This window comes from Plutella xylostella, chromosome 22, assembly GCF_932276165.1.
Source record: "Plutella xylostella chromosome 22, ilPluXylo3.1, whole genome shotgun sequence".
NCBI lineage: Eukaryota > Metazoa > Arthropoda > Insecta > Lepidoptera > Plutellidae > Plutella > Plutella xylostella.
Window position 1 is genome coordinate 3823108 of NC_064002.1, and position 27622 is coordinate 3850729.

The following is a 27622-nucleotide window of genomic DNA, read 5'->3' on the forward strand; positions in this document are numbered from 1 at the left end:
CTTCTTCGTTCGTCACTTTATGGACCCAACTTATCCTCAGCATTCTTCGGAAACACCACATTTCAAAGGCGTCCAGTTTTTTGCAGGTTGTCTCCTTTAGGGTCCAGGCTTCGCAACCATATATAACTACTGGCCAGATGTAGCATTGAAGCATTCTAATTCGGAGGTGAATATTTACGTCCTTGTTACAGAGTACACATATAAGAATCTAGATTTCCTTACGATGTTTTCCCTCACTGTAGGTGGTATAATAAAATTGTAGTTATATTCTCATGGGTATACATGCGAGCCTGTCGATTGAGATCCGAGCTTTTCATTACGCCAGCACCACGAGACCCAGCGAGCACGCGTGCGGAAATAAATTAAGATTCACCCGCTCCAGTAATAATCCTATACTTAGATAACACGAGCATTACTTTTTATTCATGGCACCCACAGCCGTGACATTGCACATGCCTGTCGGCTATATTCTAAAAATAAATGCAGTGGATGTAGGTTACTCGCATATTCTAAAAAATACCAATCTACGCTTATCTAGGTCCATGTATTTAAATAAGTAGGTACATTATGTAGAATTGTATTTTTTATTGAAATATAAGAATGTGATGAAATAACAATATGTGGGATGAAATAATCAGATCTGTTACATGTTGTTTCATATAACATTCATTAACATAGTGATGCTATTTTAATACATAACAGGTAACACGAGTGAGAATTAACATAAACAATTATCACAATCAATACGGTGGACAACACAGCAAATATAAAATCATTCTTAATTAAAACATTAACTCAACATTATTCTTGAGCTTTAGCGTGGAATTATAGTAAAAAAATATACGAGTATTCCTCCTAAACTTTGCAGCTGGTATAAACCTAGTTTAAACAAAATAATGTAATCCACATTTCTTGAACATGATCATCAGGCTTAACAGCAACATAATTTTAAAACTAAACATCCTATTCTAATAACTGGCAATATGTAGGTACAGTCGTAGTTAAATGCAGCAGTCTCCACTGTATGTATTCAGTATTTGAAGTTGAATTTCATCTGGAACAAATACTGGACATTCACCTGCGCCACGTCGTATACGATAAATCTGGAGACTAGCTAAGGAAAATATTAGGTACTGGCTGAAAAAGAGGCATGTTATATGGCGAACGTTAATACTCCTGAGGAGACTCCTTAGTTTCACTACTATATGCACAGGAATCCCCGAAGGGGTAGTCAGAGATGACTCACAAGCATGCCACTCACATTTCGCGAGCCGTATCGCCGTTTTTTAATGTGTACAATGCACTTGCGTGCACACATCTCGAATCTAGATGAGCAGGTTTCCCCACAATGTTTCCCTTCAACCTAAGAGCTTAGTAGTTTCAATTTAATGAACCTTAATTAACTTTACAATCAATCAATAGGATATTCTACCGAAAAGATTCAATACCCCCACGTCCACAAAACGAAACTTCGAAAAAAAGTCGACGCATCCGACACACCCAGTAACCATTTACTTCTAAAAGGATACTCGTTATACAGCAGCGACGTGCTGACATCGCGTTGCTGCGGCGTTCCACAAGGCACTATAGTCCCGGACTCTAGCACCACATTCTGCGCCGGGTCCGGCTGCGTACGGCCCATGCCCCAGACGGAATGCTTGCCGGCCGGCGGCTTGGTGAAGTACTCGGCCTTTGAGCATTCTTGCCTGGAATTTTGAGTTAAATATAGATTAATTCACGATGAAGTTAATCAAGCATGAAGTAGGAACTTTTAATTAACTTGCGTGGATGGAATAAACTGTTGGAAAGCCATTAGAGCTAGTCACAGTGGAGAATGGATTAGCCAAGCAGATTAGTTGTCAGTCTCTGACTGCCCAGGAAGCGCCCTATAAAGTGCGGTTGCTATGTACGTCACTCGGGGAAACTCTTTACACCCCGATCCCCAGCGTTTCTTGTCGCTATTCGTCTATTACATCAAGACCATCCCCTATTTTGATCTTGTTTCCTGAACATAATTATCTGTCACTTTCGAGAACCAAACTGCCATGACAACTCACATGTCGCCCAGCGCCACTTCACACAGTAGCATGACGCCGACGGGCGCCGCCTTGTTGCTGCAGCAGTAGTTGGCCGACTTGGACACCATGTCCGCGAAGTAGATGCCCTTGCCGAACATGTAGCCCGTCACCGGGGCCTCGGGCGGCGCGATGCGGAGACCTGAGGGGGAGGGGGTGGAGTTTGTAGTAACTGTGGAGTCGGATTTTACTTTGTTCGCACACTAGCCGTTAGGCAAGGGCTACCCCAGAGACCAGAGTAGTGACCCGGACGTGATGTAATATCGACACATGGTGATGATGATGGAATATCGAAGTTATTTGTTTAAGAGTTCCGTTTAGGTATCTGATATTTTCAGCCGATCGAGCCGAAACTTTACAGCCATATTCCACCTAAGATCGAAAATAATTAATTTCGATGAAATGTTTAGGCACAATAAAGGCGACCTCAAATGAGATGAACACACATCTTCACCAACTTTGTATAGCCTACTCTCTGCTGTACCAAATCTGTCCAGCACCCACCATTTAAAATGACAGCAGACCTTTACTGACAGTTTCCGTAACTCTATCTACCGATAGCTGACTGTTACTTTCATACCATTGTGACAGAATTTTTACGTGACAAAATCGTATGACAGTCACTGTCAGCTATCGATAGATAGAGTATTGAAACTGGCAGTTAGCGTTCACAGCACGTACCTTGCGACAGTATCCCGGCGAAGTTGGTGACTCTTGACCCGTGCCACAGCAGGCGGCGGTTGTGCAGCTTACGGAACGGCTTGTAGCGCTTGTCTTCACCCTCGCGAACCACTTTGAACACCTGGATGGACAGTTTTAGGTTATTTATCAAGGTTTTATTGTATACAACATGATTTTACCCTTATTATTATAAAAATGGGAATATAGATCTAACATTGATTTGATAGCTTCTCCATGCATACATATTTACATTCTCCATAAAAAAAATGGTCACTGACGTCTATGTTTTCACTATGTAGAAGCATTTTTTTTTTGCGAATTTACAAGTCTTAGATCAGAGTTTCTTGAAACATGATAACTGCACACTAACATAATTATTTACGTCACAGTCCAATAAAGACCATCAACAGGGTAACATTGCCCATCGCTTTTAGATAACAAAAACCAATTCCTTTACCACAAATACTTGTACCAGCAACCAGACGCTCGTACTGTTTGGTCCTTCGAGCCGGGTACGAACCAGCGACCTATGGATGGTTGTTCAGATTGACCCCCTGAGTCACCCCCTTCCGTTGGTCCACTATTTACTGTACACATTGTATAGTATGGACTAAGCTGGAGCGGGGCCAAAAAGAACAGCCGAAGATATGCGGAAGTGGCAGACATTAGTGGAGACCCTCTGTATCACATATCGGTATAGTATATCTTGGAAGATAACACAAAAATAAAATAATATAACTACCTCCTGTATCTCTAGCGTGTACTGCGAGTGCGTGGCGGCGTGCGTGTTGCGCACGTACTGCTCCAGCATCTGGAACTCGGCGCCGCCGCGCGCCACGGGCTCGATCCGCGTCTTCAGCTTCAGGCACATCGCCTTTACATTACAAAACCAATTCCTCTACCACAAATACTCGTACTGCCACGACGCCCGTACAGTTTGGTCCTTCGAGCCGGATATCAACCAGCAGCCTATGGATGGTTGTTCAGATTAATCTCCTACCCCTTTCCGTTGGTCCACTATTTACAGGAGGCTATCCACAATAGGCTTGGAATATAACAAAAAAATATATGATTTGATTACCTCCTGTATCTCTAGCGTGTACTGCGAGTGCGTGGCGGCGTGCGTGTTGCGCACGTACTGCTCCAGCAGCAGGAACTCGGCGCCGCCGCGCACCACGGGCTCGATCCGCGTCTTCAGCTTCAGGTAGTGCGCTTCTATCGGACTCATGTCCGAGTCGTCCGAGTCTGTGGGGGGATGGTTTTGTTGTTATTATATTAGACTACAGTTTTCAGTAGGGAAGCTATTCGTTACTAAGCGCGCTTGAGGGTGCAATTTGAGTAGAATGGCCGCAAAACTAGTAAACTGTTTCCACTCAATACTCAATCTTTTATAATACATATAATCAATATAACCACTTAGCATAATAAACCAATACGGTAGAATGGTTTGGGTAGCTGTTTTTGAAGAAAAAATTGAGATAGGATTTCAGTTGAATATATACTCGTAGCACATAATGATGATGAAAAATAAGCTCTCCTAATATATAAAGAAAAAAATAATGGGAATGTTTCTTGGGTTGTTTGAAGTTGTGTAGCTACAGTTATAGAAATCATGCTTAGATATTACAGGAATCATCACCAATATCAATAAAAGTAATAATTAGATGACGTGATATTACTATGTAAAAAACTTACCAGATTTCAACAAGCTGTACGCAATCTCAATTTCTAAGAGGTTGTCGAGCATTTCGGTTTTCTTCTTTATGAGCTCTACATTGTCCAGCATTGGAGCGTTTTGAACACCGAAATTATGCGGGATTAGAGTGTAGAAACTGAAAACCACATGAGAGTATCAATAAGTTTAGTTATCTACCGCTATACTTCCCTGCAGGCAGAGTGCAAGTTTTTGCACCGTTTGAACCGTGATAAGTCAGTGCGAATTGGTATGAATCGGGAGATTAACCACCTAACGTTATACACGCTGCACTACCTTAGCTCCATAAAAAAATAATGCAGCAATTTCACTGCTCGAAAGGTTGTCACCTTTATTATCATTTTTGGATTTGTTCTTAATGAGATAATTTTCTTACCTATTAGTTGCGTCGATGAGTTTGTTTTTACTGGCCATTCCTTTCTCGATGTGTTTGAGCAGGTCACACAGCACTTTGTAGCCGGCCTTTATTTGTTTCTTGGACAACTTTCCGAGTGGCATTTTCTCTGTGTCCAGCTGGAAAAAAAAAACAAACCGGTTTTTACCATGCATATAAAAAAAACGTATACGTTTGCGGTTCACTAAAAGATACCATCATCATCATCAGCCAATACTCAACCTCACCAACTGCTGGACAAAGGCTTCTCTAAGTCTGAGCTCCCTCCCTAAGCTTGAAAACCACTTTTTATCAGCTTACATAAGTGTGCTCCAATTTGACTACATACCTTAATCTATTATAGATTCCCCCCACCAACTCGAGTAAAATTTTTCAATTTTGGTCCAGTTTTCTAGATAGGTACAAAACTGCTTAAATAATTTCATAATCACATATCCAGTGCCCCCACCAAGTAAATATAGGCGCACAGTAGTGCCCCTGCCAAATCGAGCAAAGGATTCGCGTCATGCAAATTAAATCCGCAAAGGATGGATTACCTACCTACGGACAAATTACATCAGGGGTAAAAGTTTCTGACTCACTCACTCACTCACTCACCGATCATAAAAATTCAAAGGCACTTGTAGCAGGCCTAGAAGCTTCAAATTTGGAATATAAGTAGAGTTTGGTGTATGAACCAAGGAAACACTAAAATATTTGGGGGCACGGTAGTGCCCCCACCAACTCGAGTAAAATTTTTCAATTTTGGTTTAGTTTTCTAGATAGGTAGTACATAACTGCTTAAATAATTTCATAATCACATATCTGGGGCACGGCACGCAAAGGATGGATTACCTACCTACGGACAAATTACATCAGGCTACCAGTGCTACCACTTATAGTCAAATTTTCTTAATGTACAATGAACTTTGTGTATTGGAAACTAAGGTTGAAATTTAATTAGGGAAATTTGATGCAGTACGAAGTATCAAAGTAACGTTTATTCATTACACGTACATTACGTAGCCAAAAATAAAGATTCTTGATTCTTACCTTAAGTTTGCGATTTATGTAGGTAGGCAACCTACCAAACTAAGTTAACGCACCTACGTACCTAGAAGGTATGTAGGTACCGAAAAGAGTTACGAGACTTGGTTTTTTTTGACAAGTATTGTTTTTGATAGGATTAGAATCGTCTGAGGGGGTGATGAATCTCCTGTACGCGGCTCTCTCGAGCGGAACCTTTGTAAATATCCCCCTAATTTCAGCTCAGCCAGCCTAGCTCCCGTGTACATTGGAGCAGGAAGCCTTGACTTTGTAAAAGCTGAGGTAGGCGCTATGTACGTATTTCAAAGTTTTCTTCATGACGTTGATGTCGAAGATGGTCAAAACCAGGTTCTGCACGGGCATGGGCAGCTTGCACTTGTCGTCTGCTTTCAGAACCTTCGATCTGGCCTCGCTACTTTTAAACCCGGAATTTCCACAGGAAAAATACATGACGCTCGCGGGAAACGATAGTAAAAAATAATTATGTTACCTCTATTCTATTCAATTCTATCGTTGCTAGAAGCATATGCCACTAATTCACAGATCAAGCTACGATACCTCAAACTCCAGCAGAGTTTTCTTCATAACGTTGATGTCGAAGATGGTCAAGACCAGGTTCTGCACGGGCATGGGCAGCTTGCACTTGTCGTCTGCCTTCAGAACCTTCGCGCTGGCCTCGTCGTCGCCGTAGTCCACGTCCACGGGACAGTAGCAGCCAGGCACCTGGAATAAGGGTACTAAATTGAATATAAATGGGATTATTGGGATTGGAGAGCAATTAGTTACATTTTAAATTTAATAGTATGCTGTTCCAACTGAAACCTTATTAAAATTATATTTATGTTTATAAGGCCGCGTCCTGGACGCAAGCGGGCGGTTTGCGCGGTTTACGTATAAATCTTTGCTGCCCGCACCATGAGTATGGATCTAAGAACTATTTTAGCAAGTTAGCAAGAGTCCGTTCATCAAAATGTTTTCACGGATGTTAAGTTTAAAAAAATGCGGTAAATTTTGCACTTGCTGTAACGGCACTAATCCTCTTTATTTTTTTACTTTAAATATTAAAATCGCTCTAGTCGTTCTGTTAGTTACAGCAGAAATATACGAGTATAATTATAAAATCAAACAGGTCACCTTTTCAAAATGATCCCGCATCTCCCACGGGTTCTCAGTCTTCTCCATATAAAGGTCCTCGAACTTGCGTAAAGCCTCATCCACATTCTTGCAAGTCTCCACCTTGCTGCTGCCGATCGTCGTGCCGATGCGGCCCCAAGCGCGGAACAACCAGTATCTACACACAGATGTTAATTATTGTTAAGATTTTAATGAGGGATTTTAGAAAATGGTATGGTTAAGGGTAAGACTAAATTGACACACCTTAGATTTTTATTGAATTTAGATTATAATATTTGTCTGACGACCGACGCCACGCCATTGTGGTACTTACAGAATTTTCAGCCTTTACATTAACTTTAAGACTCCATTCTTCTTTTTCCTACCGTGTTGGTGACAAACACTAGAGCTGGTTTGGGGTTTGAGGCCGTGTTGAAAGGATTAGCCGTTTAGTATATCTTCAGTCGCTGACTGCCCCGGACGTATACCCAGTACAGTCGATACGTCAGTCAGGGAGGCCTCCCGTGCACCCTCATAAAAGAATTTCAAAGAAAGAATAAAACAAAAGCCACTCACTTCTTCTTGTCATCCGCTTCGAGTATTTGCATCTTGTAGTAGGAGTTCTTCTTGGCGACGACGTCGGTCTGTCCCAACACTACCGTGTACTTGGTCCCGTCGTGGTCCTTGTACACGTGCGCCACGTCCTCTAGACCCGAGTCTGGGTCCACTGCTGTGCCTCCTATGGGAACGTAGGGTGAGATATGAGTGTTATGGTGATGTAAATATGGTATGTAAAGCCGATATGAAATAATGTTCCATTATTTATACAATAGAAAGTCAAGTTACTTGTGCGACACTCGGGAAATCTTTATGTCAACCAAAGCATATGAAAGAAACTAATGATAAATAAACCGATTAGATAATAATATTATGTACCTTTCAGCTTCAACTTCTTGGTTCCAGACTTTTCTGATTTGACATACATGCTGCCTGATTTAGGGATAGACTTGCCGTCCATCACATCTTGAGGAATGCGCTTTGCCGGCTTTTGTTGAAAAAAATAATAAAAAAAGATAAATAAAAAAACAAAAAAAAATCCTCAAGTGATCATGTTTTAAGGGTCAGCAATAGGCAATCGAGGGTTGGCATTGTCATAGAATTATGTAGTAAATGATGCTCTACAGCCTTGAAAAAAATCACACAGGTAGCCGAAGAGTCTAGCTAGGTGCTGAATCATTCGAATTTAAGTAAATGCTTATGGATAACTGTAAATTAATTACGAAAAACCAGTAAATCACACTCCCGTATTGTAACAACTGTGTCGTAATTATCAAGAATTTTCATATGATTCTTATCAAATTATAAAGATAAATGCTTGGACTAGGCGCTAAATACCTTGTTTTTTAATAAACACACACCTATTTTGTGTAAATTAATCCCAAACTTGAGCAATTTTTTTCCCTCAAATCTTCATACAAATATCTATGGCGGCTTTCTGTGTTATAAAATCATAAACACAAGCGACGTTTGACTCAGTCGGCCGGTGGCCTCCAAAGAAGGGTCACGTCGGTTTAGGCGGCACTGACAGCTCGCGATCTAATTGTGTACAGACACAAAATCACTGCACATTGGTTGTCATTGCACTTTTTCAACTTTTATATCACCAACATAATTTGATTTGAAATTGAGGAAGCATAATTCTTAAACTATATTCAATAAATTAAATGATAATGTTTTTTATTAGTTAAGTCCATGGTACTTCTTGATTAAATTATAATTATTAATGCCTAACTAAAACTAACTAATATAAAATTCAAATTAAACTAAAAAGAAGATGCTGGCCAGATCGCTGCCACTGTCGGGTAGGGTACCCAAGACGCTGGCCGCGTTACCCCGCTGTATAGCGATGCTTAGCCTTTGTGATAGGTAAGTGCCAGCCCTAGGGTCCCTTGAGACTTCTATTAGTCTGCTGCTGATGTCTTTAAAAAGCTGACGTGCCTCCGGTCCCCACGGCCCTGGGATGAGGAGCAGGAATATAGTGAATGGATCTAAGTGATGACAATACGTAGGAAGATTAGGTTAGGATTCAAAAACACAGTCTCATGGTGCTGGTTGAGGCATGGTCTCGTAAGGATCTGATGAGGGCAGTAACACGGAGGTGACTGAATTTTATTTCAAAGATTTAATAGCTAAAAGCATCGAGTTTGGGCGCGGTGGTAGCTCAGTCGGGTAAGCGCCCGCTTCTCACGCAAGAGATGCGGGTTCGAATCACGGCGCTGACATGTACCAATGAGTTCTTTTAACTTAAGTACAATGTATACCATCGCTCTAACGGTGAAGGAAAACATCGTGAGGAAACCTGCATATCTAGATTTAGCACATCTAGATATGTGAACCCACCAACCCGCAGTGGACCAGCGTGGTGGGAAATGGTTCAAGCTTAGGAAGGCAGTTTAGACCTTGGGGATATGCACAAAGGTTCCACTCGAGAGAGCCAGGTGCAGGTACTTACACCCCCACAGAGAATAGAATAGAATCGAGTTTGGGCTATTAAGTATGTTTTTCAAAGAGAGAGAGAAAGATATTTTAGGTTTCCTCTGGATTAGTTAGGTTTACTGGGTTTACTAAATTCATTCGTAACGTAAAATTGTCAATGACGGAATTTCTTCTATAGACAGTAGCCACTAATAAAAACAACGATATATGGCGTGATTTGCAAAAGTACCTATCTAGTCAACCTGCCACGGGGTGACTTCGGTGGGTAACTCAGAATAATACTAATTATATGTTATTGCATCAATAATAAAAAAATCAAGAAAATATTCAAAGTTTCCATCCTCGCTTTTCACGCACACAAATCACAAACTCATGCCTTGTTCTAGGAGCAGGGTCTACCCTGGTGCATTTCCATGACCACTTTTCATTAGCGTCCCACCGGTTTCTATGCTTAGCGGAATAGCACCATTAACCATTATTATTATGAGATATCATCACTTCTTATTCTGAGTTACCCAACATAAAATCACGCCATCCATATTGAAATAATTTTTTAAATTAGGATTTGTCTATGGTGTGGTCCCCAAATTTAAGGGTAAAAGCCAAATAATTATATTTTAACCTTTTTTTATAGCTATTATATTATAATGCGGCAAGTTACTTGGCGACCCTCCTTGCGGGGTGAAAGAAGTGGCGGGGGCGAGGTAGCACGACATGCTACACACGTAGAAAAGTGTGCCCGGATTAATCTCGCGATAGCTTGTAACTATTTCTGACGTAAGTAAAATTTTATTCTATGAGTGTTCCCGTAAATGTCATATTTAGCTTAAAATTTATAGTTTGACAGCATTAAAATTTGGATGTTTACCTTCAGAATATCTACCAATTTGAATTTATTTATGTAAAAGTGTTTTATTTTATAAATCAATTTCCATGTCACTTTCATGTTCACTCTCTGTTTGAACTTGTTCATCGTCGTCGTCATCCTCATCTTCATCATCGTTTTCATTAACTTCAATTATAAATCTAAGACAAAAACCAATTTATGTTTCATTTACAATAAATTATAAATAAACAATAACATACCTGTCCAATACATCGTCAAATACTCTATCAGATTTATAATATTCGTCTTAATTTTTTATGACATGGTCGTCACAATTTCTCCACTTTTTAGGCGAATAATTAGAGAAAAGCAACTCTAAGTCATACATTATACGATTTGTTGTTATTAACGTTATTTTGTTGACGAATTATAGATACCTAATAATAATATTAAAAACCGGCCAAGTGCGAGTCGGGCTCGCGCACAAAGGGTTCCGTAGCAGCAAATAGTTAAATCAACCTATCTCAAAAACTATAAGACATACTTTGATCAAACCAAAAATCGTTGAAAGAGTTAATTAGCATGCATCACCTCTATTTTTTTTAGAATTTTATACCCCGTAGTTATAAAAATAGAGGGGGGGGGACATACTTTTTACGACTTTGAGAGCTGATATCTCAAAAACCGTTCACTTTAAGAAAAATGTTTTTTAGAAAACTTTATATCATTTTAAAAGACCTTTCCATTGATACCCCACACGGGTATGTACATCGAAAAAAAAAAATTCATCCCTCAGTTATATGTATGGGGGGCCCCACCCCCAATTCTTTTTTTTACTATTTAGTGTCATATTTTTGTAGCGGTTCATACAACACATATTCCCATCAAATTTCATCACTGTAGTACTTATAGTTTCCGAGTAAATCGGCTGTGACAGACGGACAGACGGACAGACGGACAGACGGACAGACGGACATGACGAAACTATAAGGGTTCCGTTTTTGCCATTTTGGCTACGGAACCCTAAAAAGGCCTCAACACTCATCCTAAGACTAATGGTCTCAGGATCAATGATCTCATGTGGGTCGCACTCAAATTATGACAGACTATATAAGGCATGTGGCCGCCTCGGCTGCGCGGCCGAGACTGCCGTAACAATGACATGCAGTGCACGCGTTGCCCTTCCCCGCTACCCTCCCGCTACCCGCTGTCGTCTTGGGTACCTCGTCCCCTCCGCGTCTGTCACCCCGCAAGGAGGGTCGCCAAGCAACTTGCCAATCTATAAAAGACCTATTCAACGATACCCTACCTACACCATCAAAATAACCGGAAAAAATATCAGCCCCAATTTACTTGTATGGGAGAGGGAGTACCCCAATTTTTTTTGGGTACTCCTCATATCTATGCGAAATATCAGCTTGATATCTTTACCCGTTTCTGAGAAAAAGGGCAGTGACAGACAGTCAGTCAGACAGACGGACAACAAAGAGATCTTATAACGGTTGCTTTTTTCCTTTTGAGGTACGAAACTCTAAAAATATGAAAAAATATTATTCTGCCACCAAAAAATATACTTACAAACATACATACATACAATCAAAAAACATTACTCTCCTCCTTCGGCAGTCGGGTTAAAACAAGTGAGACTGATTCTGAACTTTTGTTCTACGAGTTTTAAAAATTAACCAAAAAAAACCTTTATCATAGAAACTTTGTTGACACGTGACTTTTTACCATGGAAAACGATTTTTTTTTTCGCGTTTTTGCAAAACTCGTAGAACTAAAGTTGTTCAGAATGACCCCTTGAGTCATCCCCTTTCGGCTTAGTATACCCTTAGTATAACTTATTATCTACACTTTAATACCTGTCGTTACCTTTCTACAAGTAAATACCACATTTGTTTAGAAATCTAATCGGGTTCCGAGTATGGAGAAAAGTGGCACCCCTATTAATTTCTACTCTTTCCTGGTGCTTACCAGTGTAATTAAAAATTAAACTTACCCTCAAATCACTACTTGAAAATAATTGTCAATAAAGTTGGCGAGTAGGTAAAAGTTTATCGACCCACTGTGCAAACTTACATGTGTGCGTGTCACTGCGTGTGCTGTGTGAAGAGCATTGAAAACCCAAATTTGGCGGGGCACGTCACCCTGTACGGGCCCTTAATACTTGTAGTTACCTTTCTACAAGTAAATACCACATTTGTTTGAGAAAGCTAATCGGGTTCCGAGTATAGAGTAAAGTGGCACCCCTATTAATTTCTACTCTTTCCTGGTGCCTACCAGTGTAAGTAAGAATTATACTTACTTACCCTAAAATCACCCAAAATGTACTTGAACATAATTGTCAATAAAGTTGGCGAGTAAAAGTTTATCGACCCACTGTGCAAACTTACATGTGTGCGTGTCACTGCGTGTGCTGTGTGAAGAGCATTGAAAACCCAAAATTGGCGCGGCACGTCACCCTGTACGGGCCCTTAATAAAAGAGACGGTAATATTTATTTGTGGGCGAAGAGTATTGCCAGTAGTAGCAGTACTGCTATGACTAGTTATAATGTACATGGGTAAGTAATACAAAAAATAACTTACGTCGGAGCCCCAATCAGCTATGTTGTTTTCCTTGATAAGTTCAATTGATCTGGCAATAGTACCGGTCTCAGGATCGATTAAATCAATGAAACTCTCTTCCACAACCTGCAAATTTAAATACACATAAACAGTAGAATAACCTGCTTTGTGAGAATAACCTAACACTGGGTACTGTACCAACCTACATTTTATAATCGTGAAAAAGCAAAGTTATTCTAAATTGACTCTGTGGTAAAAAGCATGCGATCGGGTCGGACTGCCATAACTAGAAACCTTTGTCCTGACCAAGGATCAGCGCCATATACACAAAGTACTTAAAAATCATAATATTATTATGATGAAGACCTTGACCAACTTAAATACAATATCCTACCACACAAAAACAGATACCCAACTGACTGAAACATAAGAACCCACCTCAATATCCTTCTCCTGTATCTCCAGCATCTTGCTAGCCATGTTCTCTAGGTCCTTCTTGGTCGACACCACAGCAGCCACCGTGTCCGTTAGCTTGGACACTACCAGGCCGCCGAGTTTCAAGATGCGGTGCTTCAGCTCCTCCTTGCCCTTCAGTCCGCGGCCCCAGATGAAGAATTGCAGGTTTTTCAGCGGCGGGATGCGGCGCTCTTTCTTTACTCTGCAAACGTTATTTGAAGGTAAATTTCAAATAAATAAAAAATGGGCAAAATTTCTTCTCCTTTTGACCTAAGCCCAAATTATATCGAACAAATAGGTGTCATACTCAAGAAAAGGCTAGACTTTTTGAAACGAAGATCGTGGCTTGTGGAGACCCAGAGTGTGCATCTTCTTTGGGAGATAGGAGTTACTATATTATGTAATCTATGTATGTAGACAGTGAATATTTAGGTTACCCATTTTCAGCAGGCTCTTCCTTCTTGATAATAAGGAGCGGCGGCGGGGGCGGCGCGGCCTGGAACAATCTCACTCCAACTTTCGGCTTAAACTTTTGGAATATAGGCATCTTTTTAAATTCTTTGGGTACTTTCATAGGCTTCCTTTTCGGCTCTTGAGTCACGTGTGTACATTTCGTCCATTCGCTGACGTTACCTGTGATTAATACATAATATTAATGTATCTATACATTGCTAAAATAGCCTTTTACTGGTGTAGCTCGGATGAATACATAATAATGGCAAAGATAGGTTGTACAGCTTGGAGCAAAGAAATCTGACAGGTAGCATAGTCTCTCTGAAAGGGGTATTTCTTTGCTCTAAGACAGTAAATTCAATGTAGTAGATTGCAAAGTGGTAATATTTTTGTATCACTGAATTATCAGGTATTAGAGGAAGTTGTAAACATTATGAAGTACCTGAGCAAGTGTATCCATTAGTGCCGAGCACGAGCTGTCCTTGCTTGCAGACGTCGCAGGGTTCCAGCGCTCCGAAAGCCATCATATCAGCGATGCGAATTATAGGCTGAAAAGGTAAGTCTTTATAAATATTATTACAATAATCATTCTTTGCATTTTTTATTACCTAGTACCTAAGTAAATCATAGAATATAATGTGTATATGAATCAGATTAAAGACAGATTATTATGGCTGAGGGCAACTAAACTAGGTACATATTGATAACCTCGGGTGAAAGTAGATATCAAAATAGATAGATAGATCATTGTTTATTGCACACACAAACATAAATTACACAAGGAAGTGTACAAACTAGACGGTACAAATGGCGGCCTTATTACTAAGAGTAATTTCTTCCAGACTACCTCAGGAGAGAAATTATACAAGAAAAGGGGAACGTGCAAAAAATTACAAACAGAAAATATGCAAGGAGAAAAATTACAAATGTATATGTCGCAGGCATCTGGTTTAATCTCCTTTTTTATTGAACCGCTAGCCCGTTCATTGGATGGCGCTATTCAGTAGTATGACTAAAGGACAACTCGTCAAGTCGTTGATTGTAACGTTCGACGTCTTGACTGAACGTCATTCAGCGAAGTCGTTGAATGGGATATAGTGTAGCAACTTTGTAATGTCTGGTTAGGGTGAACATGACCACACAAGAGTCAACAAAAAGACTATGTTACAAAGCTCTTATCTCACAAATTAACTAAACAATAACAATAAACGTACCTTCATATTGTTGTTCATAACTTTCCAGTTTCAGCACAATTTTTTCTTTGAAACTATCCGCCCGCGGCGTAATAATAGGTAAATCCATGTTGTCACACTATTTTAACACAAATAACGCACTTTAAAGCTAATTTATTTGCAAAAAACTAACAATGTAAGTGCTTTTTCTGTCAGCTGCTAGCTGTTAGACGCCATATTTGTTTTATTCACCACCTGACTGATTTTAAGTCAGATAACTGTTGGACGTTTTGTGACGCTTGTAGAATCAACATTCGGCCTAGTCATACAACTGAATAGCGCCATCCAATGAACGGGCTAGTGGTTCAATCAAATAGGAGATTCAACCAGATGCCTGCGACATATATACCTAGTACAAAATAGTATGTCTAGGTTCATTATTTACTTAAGAAATAGTTTTATAGATAATTGAATTATACCTCATCAATGCCGGGAGGCACTTCCTGTGAGTTTGCTTCTAGAATGGCCTGCAGATCCTTCTTGCTGCAGTCACTGAGGCCGTCATGGTACTTGTAGTACAAAGTGTTTTGTTTCTTCAATTTCTTCTCTAAGTCTTTTTCCTCCTTTATGTCTTTTTCGTCTTTTGGCTCCTCCTTCAACCTTTTGACTGGGACTTCTTCCACTTTGAAAGGCCTAAAAAAATATTTGTGTTGAAAACAGCACGTGCAAGTGGCATGATAATGATGGTGGGGACATAAATGAGTACTTGAATCATCAACCTTTTTTTTTCATTAATGGTAAAACTTATGTTTTGATGCAGCCTAAGCCTCCTAGCAATGGAGGCAATGAACCTTAATATATCCAGGTTTATAGGCTTTTGCATATACAGGGTGACTTTGTAGTCACAAATAAAGAACCATGATTATAATTACTTCAACTCCTGCTTCACCATGGCCTGGTCCTCCTTCTTGAGCACCTTGAACCCGGGTAGGTCCTCCCCCCCGGCCATGTACAGCAGCTCTGCCCGGGCCTCCGCGAAACACTTCACATGATGCCACAGAGCCTGCCCTCCATACTTCTGCCCCACTTCTGTGTCGTACACTGTCTTAGATATCCTTACTTCGTCCTAAATAAAATAGAAATAGTAAACTATCAATAATTTTGGCTAGAAGAAATTGATAATTTATTTGTAACTCTATTACATTTGCTTGTGCATGTGTACAATAAAGCAATTATAAATGAATAATATTTAATGGGATGCCCTACAGCCTCAGATTTTTCTTCTTTTGTGTCAGTGAACATGGGAATTTTTAAATTTGTCCAGACCAAAAGGTAAGCAACTTTTAGATTCAAGGTTTGGCTGATAAGGATGATGATGGACAAAGTTAATTTTCTATATTAAACAAATCAATACCTTATGTTCATGAATATTCAAGTTTAATATTACCTTACAAATCTTTATTTCACAAACTCTGCATGTAGCCCGGCTGGACTTTGAGTATTCAATAAAGAAATCCTTGATGGCGGCCATGCTTGCAGAAGCTTCTGCATTGGCTCGCTTAGCTGCTTTACTCTTTCCTTTTGCAACTGGCAACACAATCCCAGTGTATTCCTCTGGTGAAGTAAAGTATTAATTGCAATAAAAGATATGAATATAGAAACATGATTATCATAACATTTGTTTCATATTTAAGTAAATATTTTAAAAATCAAAAGCAATTAAATGAAAAAGTAAAATATATAAAATCATCTAATATTAAAAATAAGTCTACCTATGGCCTTAGTAATTCTCTTTTGGTCATCATTCCGCAGTGTGTTAAGCCTTCCAATGTCAAGAGCAGTTTTAGGACGCTGCTTCTTGAAGAAACACTCTTCATGGTGCCAGTTGGCCTGCTTCCCATCATAGAATGCTGACTAGGAAACAAATATACAAAAAAGCATGTTATAATGAAATTAGATTGGTGAGTTTGACTGGATCATAATCATTATTGGTCAATTAATTGGCCACTGCTGGACATACACTCATTTACAAACAGCACTTATTGGTAACATATGGCAACATAACTCATAATAAAATATCATAGCTCATCTTAGGCAACATGAGAGAAAAGAAAAATGAATGTTTATGACAGTTTTAGGTTTCCTCGAGTTATAGCCATAGTAAAAAAGGGCCGCCCCGTTCGGGATTCTTACCTTGAACCTTGGCACAACAGTCAGTGTTTTAGACCGGCAATTGGCATGGTATAATTTGTAAGACAAAAAACTTAAGTCAGGTTACCTGCACCATCACAGCTATTCGCAAGGTCCCCTGCTCTATCTTTTCTTTGCATCCTTTACAGTTTGCTCTCCCTGATTTAGCGTATTCTGCTTGATATGGCAAGTCGTCCATAGTTGCTCCTGATTGCCGAAATTATGGGGCAAAATTCAAACAAAAGACTTCATGGACTTTTTCGTGTAAAATTTTAGCCGGTAAAATGTAAATATGACAAATGAATGACATTGACTATCACAACACAACTGTGACATCTTTTGACAGTTATGTTGTGTCATGAATACAAGTGACCTAGTTATTATTCTGAGGAACAAAATATAAAAACATGTCGTTATAGATCTTAGTATCTACAAAAATGCAAAAGTAGGTACCTGCTTCTCGTTATTCACTTCACGCACGGCGAGCTCAATGCGAGCCGTACCATTCCGTGGACAAATCCGTCATCGCCCACACACTACACGAGCCCCGAGTTGCAGTCCAGTCGATTGTGAACTTTTTTTTATTTATTTATGTCAAACATATTTTACAATAAAGACTTAAACAGTGTGACAAAAACCAGTTTAGGTTTGACCGCACACTGGCACTCGCACTAGACTTGGGTAGCTCGCGAGGGAAAGATAAAAATGAGTAACTTCATCCCATATTTCCTTTCTTTCTTTCAATCACTTGAGATAATTATTTATCTTCTTATCACTTACTCACAAAGACTATAGGGAGTAATATGAACCCGAGTTTCATCGAGACTCCGCGAGTAACTTCGTTCAGTGAATCGCTCTTGCTCTTTCGTGTATGTTGATCTCGCTCATCTACCGATCCCTAACAAAGAAGATACGCGCAGGAGTACATTTTTTGTTAAAAAGTAAACTGAATTAACTTTTAATAATGTCAAAATAGGGTGCACTATTGATAAGAACTTTAAGTTAAACTACTAAAATTACTGATGTTAAAATTCTAAGTATGATGTTTTAGAATTTTGTTTGAAAGCTATCTTAAATATACCATCTTTACAAGATTATTAGAAAAATATTTTTTCTATTGTTATTAACATTCATGCATCTTTTCCACATTTCACTCTTTTCATCGTAGGGATTCACCTTTCAATTGATGCACTGAGCAATCGGAGCGAAAAGATAAGAAGATAAGAAAGAAAGCTACGCATCTTTGAGGGAAATGAAATGTATCTCTCTTTTCTCTTTGGTGATACATTTTTCGCATGTCTAACTCGCACGACATCTCTCTTTGTTCACTCGACTTTGCCTTGCAAAAGACACATAACCTATTTGTCACGCGACGCTCGCGTACCCAGTCGGCGAGCGTCCCGAGCCGCACCCACCAACATATTCACACGCAGATTTGTCCGCGGACTGTCCGTGGACTTGTTGCCAGCGACAAATCCGCGGAATGGTGCGCCCGTGAATAGGAGTCATAAGAATGCCATTATTATTCTGGGGGGGAGAAGCACTTAAACTTTACTTCAATCACTGAAGGTAATGCTGTCAAAAGTGTCAAATTGACAACCAAATTGAACGAAATAAAATAGTGAAGTCATTCAATTTACTAAATCTAAATATTGTTATTTTTACAAAGGAAATTAATAGGAAATAAATGTATATTGGGTATATTTTTACTGAATAACGGATTCCCAACAGTCCCGCCATGGGTGACAGAAAAGAAAGGATGAAAAAAAGCCTAGGAATAACTGAATATCCTTGGAGCTCTGGTAAGTACATACCTACCTACATTTTTCTACGTATCAACAAGGGAATACAATATGGGGTTCATGGTACAAGTGGATATCTATTGTTTTCGCAGATGATGAAACTGGTGAAAACCACACTATGGTGCGTCCCAACCCGTCGTCTTCGGCGACTACTAATGAGTACATGGACATGATATACAGGGCGGCCGCCATTCCGGGCCAGCCCCAGCCGGGGACGTCGGCCTCCTCGTCTGCACCGCCGCCGACTACTACGAGCAACACTGGTGACTTAATCTTATGTATTGGTAGAATATTAGCCCAAAATCAGCTAAAATTAACCCAATTTTAGATTGTTTTTGTTGGTTGTGTAATAGGGGACTGGCTTAGTTTAGATAGCACTTGAAACTTGTTAGTTTCATGATATTTCTTATTTATAAAGATAAAGATAAAATACTCTTTATTGCACACAAACACAAACAGAAACAGAAACAGTATTACAAACATGAAAAGAAAAGAAATAGCACAATCAGCGGCCTTATTACTAAAAGTAATCTAATTTATGTTCAATATGAAACCATGTTGATCTACCTACATGTGTTGCAAAATAGTTTCATATCTGCAATTAAAACATTAGTATTTTTTTTTTCTATTAACTATAGGGAATCCCACTCTATGTTTGTCAGTTTATGTGCTCCACCCTTTATATATGTTTATGCTATCATAATATTCTATATGTATTTTTTTAATTTATTACTTTCATTAGTAATTAATGCTATTTCATTATTAAAACAAGATCAAGACATATTGCTTTTCAAAATAATCTATTTACACAGATGGAATGCATTTCTAACAAGTGCCATTTCATAATAATTATTATATTCTTCCATTTTTCATTATAGAGCCCTCCACAAGTCAAGCATCAAGGCGCCCACAAGCCACACGGTCGGACCGCCACCTGTTCTGGTCATTGCTGAGCCAGAGGGGGCAAGCGGATATGACGGCTCGGTAAGAACTACATTATGTTTATATCAAGATAAAGACACAAAAAAGAGGTTATATTTATACTGCCTATCATAATATGCAATTTTATGGCCTTTCAATAAGTACTTCTTAGTATTTTCGTATTGTTTCTGTATCTTTCACAGAAATAGACAGAGTAATGGTAATAGGGTCAAGCTGGGTTCTGAATCTGAAACCATACTCTAATTTGATGTTGAATATTATAAAAATAAACATGATTGCTTACCCTGAGAGCTTAAGCGTCAATTCACACGTACCACAACCACACCACGTCGCAGTGACATAATGTGGGAATACCGCGATAAAAAGTAGCTTAGGTATGTGTTAATCCGGGGTAGGTACATTGATATTATTATTTATTATTATTAATCCAGGGTGTCAGCAGCTAACTCCATATAAAATTGTTCAGCCGTTTTAACGTGAAGAAGTAACAAACATACACACACACACACATATACTCACAAACTTTCGCATTCATATTATTAGTAGGATTCCTAATCAATAAAACAACCAACCCACAGTTCGCGCGCCATAGAAGCGCTCCGCCGCGACGTGGCGCGCTGCACGGTGCCACGGGTCCCCCCGCGCGCCCCCCGCAGCGCCGCGCCCAGCGCCGAGCCCGCGCTGCGCCGCCCCAGCCCGCTGCACGAGATCCGCGGCATACTCGCGTTGAAGAAGGCCACGAGGATACCGCCGTTTAATGCGTGTATGTTGGCCTCTTGTTAAACATAGCTCGAGTCATATGACCGCTCTCAAATACATACCTTTTATTTGTTTCATCATCATCATCAGCACGACCCATCACGTCCCCACTGCTGGGGCACTAGTCTCCTTCCAATGAAGGAGACCAGAGGCCTAGTCCACCACGCTGACCTTGTGCGGTCATTTGTTTATTGAAGGGAAAACGAACTTTATTTCCCAGGAATTAGAGTCTCCCAAACGTAATAGGACTCATGCAATATTTTACAGAGTATAGGATAAAAGTAAACAGTGTAGGGAGCTGATTTAAGTTTCAAATAATCTATTCATCTAACTTATGTATGTTCTAGGCTAGTTTTTACAGTGTTATTCCACCAAAATTACCCTTGAATCATTGCTTCTTATTTTTTTTTTTAAATTTTGAATTTTATCACATTCTTTTTTTTTATTAAAAACTTGTCTCACAACATATTTCAGCCAGCGTAGGCGTAGGCCAGCCGGCACGCATGCCCGCTGTTCACTGTTCAGTTTCTCCATAGTATTTTTGATTCATTTATATCTTTAACCCTAAACACATGGTTTTATGTCTGGTAAATATCAGGTCATATTCACTACCCTATGTTTTCCTGGTTCTAATTTTCTTATACCTGGTTATTATATCCCTTTGTTCCATAAGTTCATATTTTTTAAATTTCGAATTTTATCACATTCCAGCCAGCGTAGGCGTGGGCCAGCCGTCGCGCAACCCGCTGTTCACGGCGCGGCCCACGCCCGCCGGCGCGCACGCCCGCCTCCGCGCCCGCGAGCGTGACGCCCGAGCCGCCGCCCTCGCGCGCTCGCTCAACGCGCCCGCCGCCGCTCATAGCCATCGCCACAGGCTTATATGTCATGGTAAGATTAATATAGAACATAGCCATCAAGATAGAGCGAACAAAGAACGGTTTGAACATTACTTTCACAACTTAAGTCGCTTCTCGCGTCTGAGCGCGACGCCCGCGCCCCCGCCCTCGCGCGCTCGCTCAACGCGCCCGCCACCGGCATCGGCTTTTATGTCATGGTGAGTTAATGCGACAGCCCCCACTCATGAGCGAATGATAAGAGAGGCAGAGAGAAGTCTAACAAATAGGGACCAAGAGGACAACCGCAACACGACGTCGTTCTTGTTAAAAAGAAAGTTGTTTAGAATGACGAATTGAGTCACCTCCTTTCAAATTACAATAAAACCCACTACGGGATAATACACCTAGAAATATCACACGACATTGCTTGATGTCTTGTCGCCGTCCACATAAGTGACGGACATATGATTGCAAGTTGCGCAACGTGGAGAAATATGTTTTTCGAGGTTAGGCATAGTCTAGTGTAGTGTAGTCCCGTAGTGGATACTCAGCATAGACACTATTCTATTTTATTTTCCGCCCTCACCAAACAACCGTCTCTACTACTTTCAGCGACGACGTCAGGAGACAGCGCGCGCGACCTCACCACGCGGCAGCGCGCGCAACCGCAGCACCCGGCCGACCCCAGCCAGCCCTCCACGTCCGCTGGCATCAGGTGGGTGCACCGACACTGTCTACTGCTTGCAGCGACGACGTCAGGAGACAGCCGCAGCACCCGGCCGACCCCAGCCAGCCCTCCACGTCCGCTGGCATCAGGTGAGTGCACCGACACTGTCTACTGCTTGCAGCGACGACGTCAGGAGACAGCCGCAGCACCCGGCCGACCCCAGCCAGCCCTCCACGTCCGCTGGCATCAGGTGGGTGCACCGACACTGTCTACTGCTTGCAGCGACGACGTCAGGAGACAGCGCGCGCGACCTCACCACGCGGCAGCGCGCGCAACCGCAGCACCCGGCCGACCCCAGCCAGCCCTCCACGTCCGCTGGCATCAGGTGGGTGCACCGACACTGTCTACTGCCTGCAGCGACGACGTCAGGAGACAGCCGCAGCACCCGGCCGACCCCAGCCAGCCCTCCACGTCCGCTGGCATCAGGTGGGTATTAAGATAATTAGATAAGGAATATTGTCAATAGCAGCCCGTGAGACGAATATAAAGAATATGACGAATATGACAGGAAAATTGGTCACAATACCTACGTGAATTGAACTTTGGATAAGCAATTAACAATTTGGTAGCGCAGCGCAGTTAAAATCTGCCATAACTTGTTGATGTGTGATCTATGAATTGTTCATGTGTAACGGTATGCAGATACCTGATTATTATTATTATTATTTAATTCTTTATTGCACAAATATATAATAAATGCACAAAAGGTGGGCTTAATGCTAAGAGCATTTTCTACCTGATTAACATCATGAAACATAAACTCAATCTAATCATCTTCACCGCCACCTCAGGTTCAACCCGGTGACGGCGGACGAGTCGGCGGAGGAGGCGCCGGCGCGCCGCGCCTCCAGCGAGGGCCAGCACTCGCTGTTCCTGGACGAGTTTAACTGGATTATGGGTCAGTTCTTTGTCATTGTATTGTCGTATATATGGCCACAATGCATCTTCTCTATGGCCATCACTGTATGATGAAGGCCTCTGTTTCTGACGTAGAATAGATTGATACATAGTATAATAAGGCTGCGGTTCCCTGCGTGAGCGCAAAACCATACTATTTTTTTAACAGACGAGTACTGAAATTGTTTTACTGTGTTTCTATTGGTCCTAACTCTGTCAATATCGGAAATGTGTAATGGAAATACTCGGTACTCGTCTGCTTAAAAAAATTGAGTATAGCAAACTGTGAACTCCAGACACGTCGCTAACTGTGTCGGCAATGAACAGTTAGCCTACTGGGGACGCAGCCTAACAATATCTCTAAATTGAGCCTAAATTATTATGAGTACTTATTCTGTTCATTTTTACAGAAGACTCTGACATCCCAGTTCCACCGAAGCCACAAGATTCTAGTGAACAGACTGCTGCACCAGGTAAAAATATAAACATTATCACATCCCTAGAGACCCCTGTGTTGTGTGTATATTTACCAATAAGACTATGGACCAATATAGTAGACTTGAAATACAACGCATTGGGTGTATTAAGAATACTTGAGTGTACTAGAAGTAGTATAGAAGAAAAGTGTCACTGCTATTAATTTCTACTCTTTCTTGCCAGGCCGTATACAGACAGAACGCTGGCTACCGGCGCAGAGCTGTCAGTTTCATACTTATGGATACCGAACCAGCGCTGAGAAGCGCGGGGAAGATATCCATAGGAAATGCGACGGTAACCAGCTTTTTATCTGTATACGGTCTATTACTAACTTTGGCGAATGTGATATTTATAATACTAACATTTTCAGAAGGCCAATCGGCGAGCACTTCGACAGAGATGTCGTTGGAAGAGGAAGTGTTGGAAGTGGAGCCGGCAGCCGAGGCCACGGAGGACCACACCGACGCCGCCGGGCAGCTCACAGCCGAGGTCAGTGGCCACTTGTGTTCACTAGTTCATTTAAATGTCGAGTTGCACGAGACACTCAAGAGAATCTCGCGAGAACGCGAGAAACGTGAATGTGGAAGCGATTTCTCAAGTTCTCGCGTTGTTCTCCAGCTTTTCTCCACTTTTTGTCGGTATTTGGCGCGAGACAAAGGAGCGCGAGAACGTGAGAACAGGCGAGAAAGTGTATTGACTCCACACTCGCATGTTTCTCAGTACGGCATAACAATAAACTTGTCGCAGCGGTTACTTCTGCGTCCATCGTCATCGAACGCGAGAACTGTAGTGAGAACTACTTAAGAACTTTGTGAGAGTGTGTACCCAAAGAAGTTCTCACTACAGTCCTCGCAGAGAATCTCCGGAGATTCTCACGTGGATGTCTCGCATGAATGTGGAGCGCCCTAAAGAAAGTTAAAGCTGTCAGAAAAAAAATCTGCATTAAAGCTGTGTCTGTCTGTTTCTGTCAAAGTATGGCAGCAATAGATTTAAGGTCGATTCTATCTTCTAACAGCATCGCATATTCAATATAAGATTCAACTATGTCACGTTATAGGATTAATAAATGTGTTTGTTACAGAATGTAAGTGCAGAAGTATCAGCAGCAGCAGAAGAAACTCCACAAGAAGATCAGACACGCAGTAAAAAGAAGAGAGAAGGTAATAAAATAATAAATCGTATTAATATGTTATGTATCAAAACAATCTAAAGCACCTTTCCTTATAATTATATTTATGCAACATTCACATGTTTCAGTCAGCATAATTTAATGGTTAATTATAAAACATTTCAGATAAAGAGAGCACAGTCGTCGAACTAAATCAGGTATGTAATATATGAGTTTTTTCTGTATTTCAGATTTATAGTTGTCATATTAGGTCCTTACATATGAAATTGGCGTTTTCTATAGGAGGAACATAAAGTAGTTTTTTTTTTAATGAAATATATTAAATTAATCAAAGTATGTACCATTGCTATGTATGCACTTTTGCCATCTCATAGGTAGTTCATTGATCCCCTTACTAAAAAAACCATTCGGGCGGGAATCAATAAAATCTTTGAAGGCGGTTTGGACTGCCCCATCGGAGTTGAATTTTTTTCCTTGCAAGTAGTTATCCAAATTGCCAAAAAAAATGGTAATCTGTTGGAGCAAGGTCCGGAGAGTACGGTGGATGTCTAAGACATTCTAATTGAAGCTCCTCTAATTTAGTAGCCGTCTGTTGTGCAGTGTGTGGTCTAGCGTTGTCCTGAAGCAGCAGTGGCCTAGAGCGATTGACCAGCCTCGGTTGTTTAGCAGCTAGCTTTTCCATCATGGTTTGCAGTTGCTGACAATAGATATCTGCCGTAATCGTCTGGCCAGATTTAAGAAAGCTGTAGTGAACGACACCGGCACTAGTCCACCAAACACTTACAAGCAACTTTTTTTTAGTAAATTTTCGCTTAGGGCAGGATTTGGCTGGTTCGCCAGGGTTCAGCCATTGCGATGAGCCGGAAGCGCTCAATCGTCGTAGAGGATCCACTTTTCATCACAGGTAATGATTCGATTTAAAATTCCTTCATTATTGTGCCGGTTGAGTAACGTAACGCAGCAGTCGACGCGCGTTTGTCGGTTTGCTTCACTCAATTCATGAGGTACCCACCTTTCAAGCTTTTTCACCTTCCCAATTTGCTTCAAGTGGATTAGAATAGTTTTATCACTAACACCGGAGCCTGCAGCTAACTCGGATGTGGTTTGCGATGGATTCTTCATTATCAACTTTGGTCTCCGGCCGTCCACGAGGCTTGTTCTGCAGGTCGAAATTTCCAGAACGAAAACGTTGGAACCAAAAACGCACTGTGTTTTCTTTTGCGACACCGTCACCATACACATCATTAATCCTTCGAGCCGTTTCTGCAGCACTGGTGCCACGGTGGAACTCATACTCGTAAATAACGCGATATTTCAAGTTTTCCATTTTGTAAACAGAGTGACACAAAGAAAAAAACAAAAGAAGAAAAAACAAATGAATTAGGGGGTTTGAAACACAAATGCATGAGTAAATAGCTGTATGAATTTGAATTTGGAATTCCTAACCATAAAGGTAATATTTGAGATCAAAGTGGCCAGTACGACAAAACGCCAATTTCATATGTAAGGACCTAATATAAATCCCACTAACTTCACTTCTATGAAGACATCTACATATAAATTGGTAGATGATGGTAGTAAGGGGCAGTAAAGCCTGACCCCTCTCAGAAGCATTGTTACTATGAGAGGGGGGTCAAATTTCTCTGCACATGACCGTACTTCTTATTCTTAGCTGTCGATGACAATGACGAACTCTAGGGCTTTATGGGACTCACAACTTACTTCTTCTTACTTTTGTTTCCCCAGTGGCGGCGGCACCTGGCGGCCCGCGGTTACCCCGACCGGTAGCCTGCCCCGGCCCGGCTCCCGGCTCTCCGCCACGCCCACGCCCGTCACCAACACCTCGCTGAAAGCCAACCCGCAGCCCAGCCGCCCCATCGGCTCTGGACACAACAACGTTGCCAAGCCGTTCGGATATGTAAGTTGTCTATTAATTTGCTGATACAGGTTGATGACAAAAATAAACTTTGCTGTCAAGAAATATAGTTCCCGTTGTTTATTACGTATTGTTAATCCAGGATAAAATTAAAAAGGGTGACCCAGTAATCGATGGACATAATATATAAAAAAAACATACAGACGAATTGAGAACCTCCTCCTTTTTTCGAAGTCGGTTAATTATAATCAAGCAGCCGCAGCCGCTAGCCGGTAGTGGCTGGACGAGAAAAGCTGAAGATAGAGTTTTGTGGCGATCCTTGGGGGGATAACACCGCTACCATGCCGACATAAGCATTTAATATTGTCATAAGTACCCATGAAAGTATGCTGTTAAGCTGGGATTTCTCTTCACACCTGTAAAGCCGACTTATAAATAAAATCTATGACCTTGCAAAAATTATATAATGTTTACACAAGGTTTAGTTATACAGGGTTATTGGTAAGTAGACCGGATCCTTTCAGGAGGTGATAGAGGAAGGCATTTCCAGTCGATTGAACCCAATAATGCATTATCCTAAACTTAACCATTTTTGAGATATTTAATATTTAAGGTTTTTTTAATTTTTTGCCAAAATTTTATCCTTAAAACCGAAAATAAAAAAAACTAGCCACATTTCAATAATTTTTTTGGTTGTTTTGCATAAGTAACACCTTAATAAACTAATTAAAATAATCAAATGTGCACTATTCGACTTAAATTAGACATAATACCTCAAAATAGTTAAACATTTTGAAAAAATATTCAAAACGCAAAAGCAAATAAATTAAATTAAAAAAGATTTTCATATGACATTTTTTTGTGCACTTCAGCTTAAAAACATGGTCAACTAATAAGCTTTCAAACAAGATAATTCAATACCAAATCGATTAAGGTATCACCAAGATATGGCCAAAACAACCAGCACAGACGGACATAATTCAACAGGAAAACTAACAAAATTAGCAAAATT

General features: G+C 40.7%; 3 protein-coding genes across 4 annotated transcripts in view; 2 read left to right on the forward strand and 1 right to left on the reverse strand.

Moving 5' to 3' along the window:
- LOC105391359 (PDZ and LIM domain protein Zasp) overlaps positions 1 to 27622 on the forward strand; it is a 107308-nt gene that overhangs the window by 62143 nt on the left and 17543 nt on the right. The window lies entirely within an intron of this gene.
- On the reverse strand, positions 562 to 17470 carry LOC105391346 (poly [ADP-ribose] polymerase). The gene is made up of 20 exons (XM_048629284.1): positions 17254 to 17470; positions 16748 to 16889; positions 16423 to 16589; positions 15908 to 16101; positions 15455 to 15668; positions 14246 to 14351; positions 13788 to 13983; positions 13333 to 13552; positions 12916 to 13020; positions 7940 to 8048; positions 7580 to 7742; positions 7025 to 7181; positions 6449 to 6613; positions 4847 to 4983; positions 4452 to 4588; positions 3838 to 4001; positions 2757 to 2877; positions 2058 to 2217; positions 1530 to 1706; positions 562 to 1103 (listed from the first exon to the last, which is right to left on the reverse strand). The coding sequence occupies exons 1-20, from the start codon at positions 17362 to 17364 to the stop codon at positions 1031 to 1033; spliced, it is 3018 nt and encodes a 1005-aa protein (XP_048485241.1). The 5' UTR covers positions 17365 to 17470; the 3' UTR covers positions 562 to 1030.
- LOC125490341 lies at positions 18766 to 26646 on the forward strand. The gene is made up of 12 exons (XM_048629298.1): positions 18766 to 18967; positions 19060 to 19230; positions 19846 to 19951; positions 20488 to 20672; positions 21380 to 21556; positions 22454 to 22556; positions 23023 to 23129; positions 23539 to 23601; positions 23976 to 24094; positions 24687 to 24765; positions 24900 to 24931; positions 26481 to 26646. Exons 1-12 carry the CDS (start codon positions 18904 to 18906, stop codon positions 26520 to 26522), a joined length of 1248 nt encoding a protein of 415 aa, XP_048485255.1. The 5' UTR covers positions 18766 to 18903; the 3' UTR covers positions 26523 to 26646.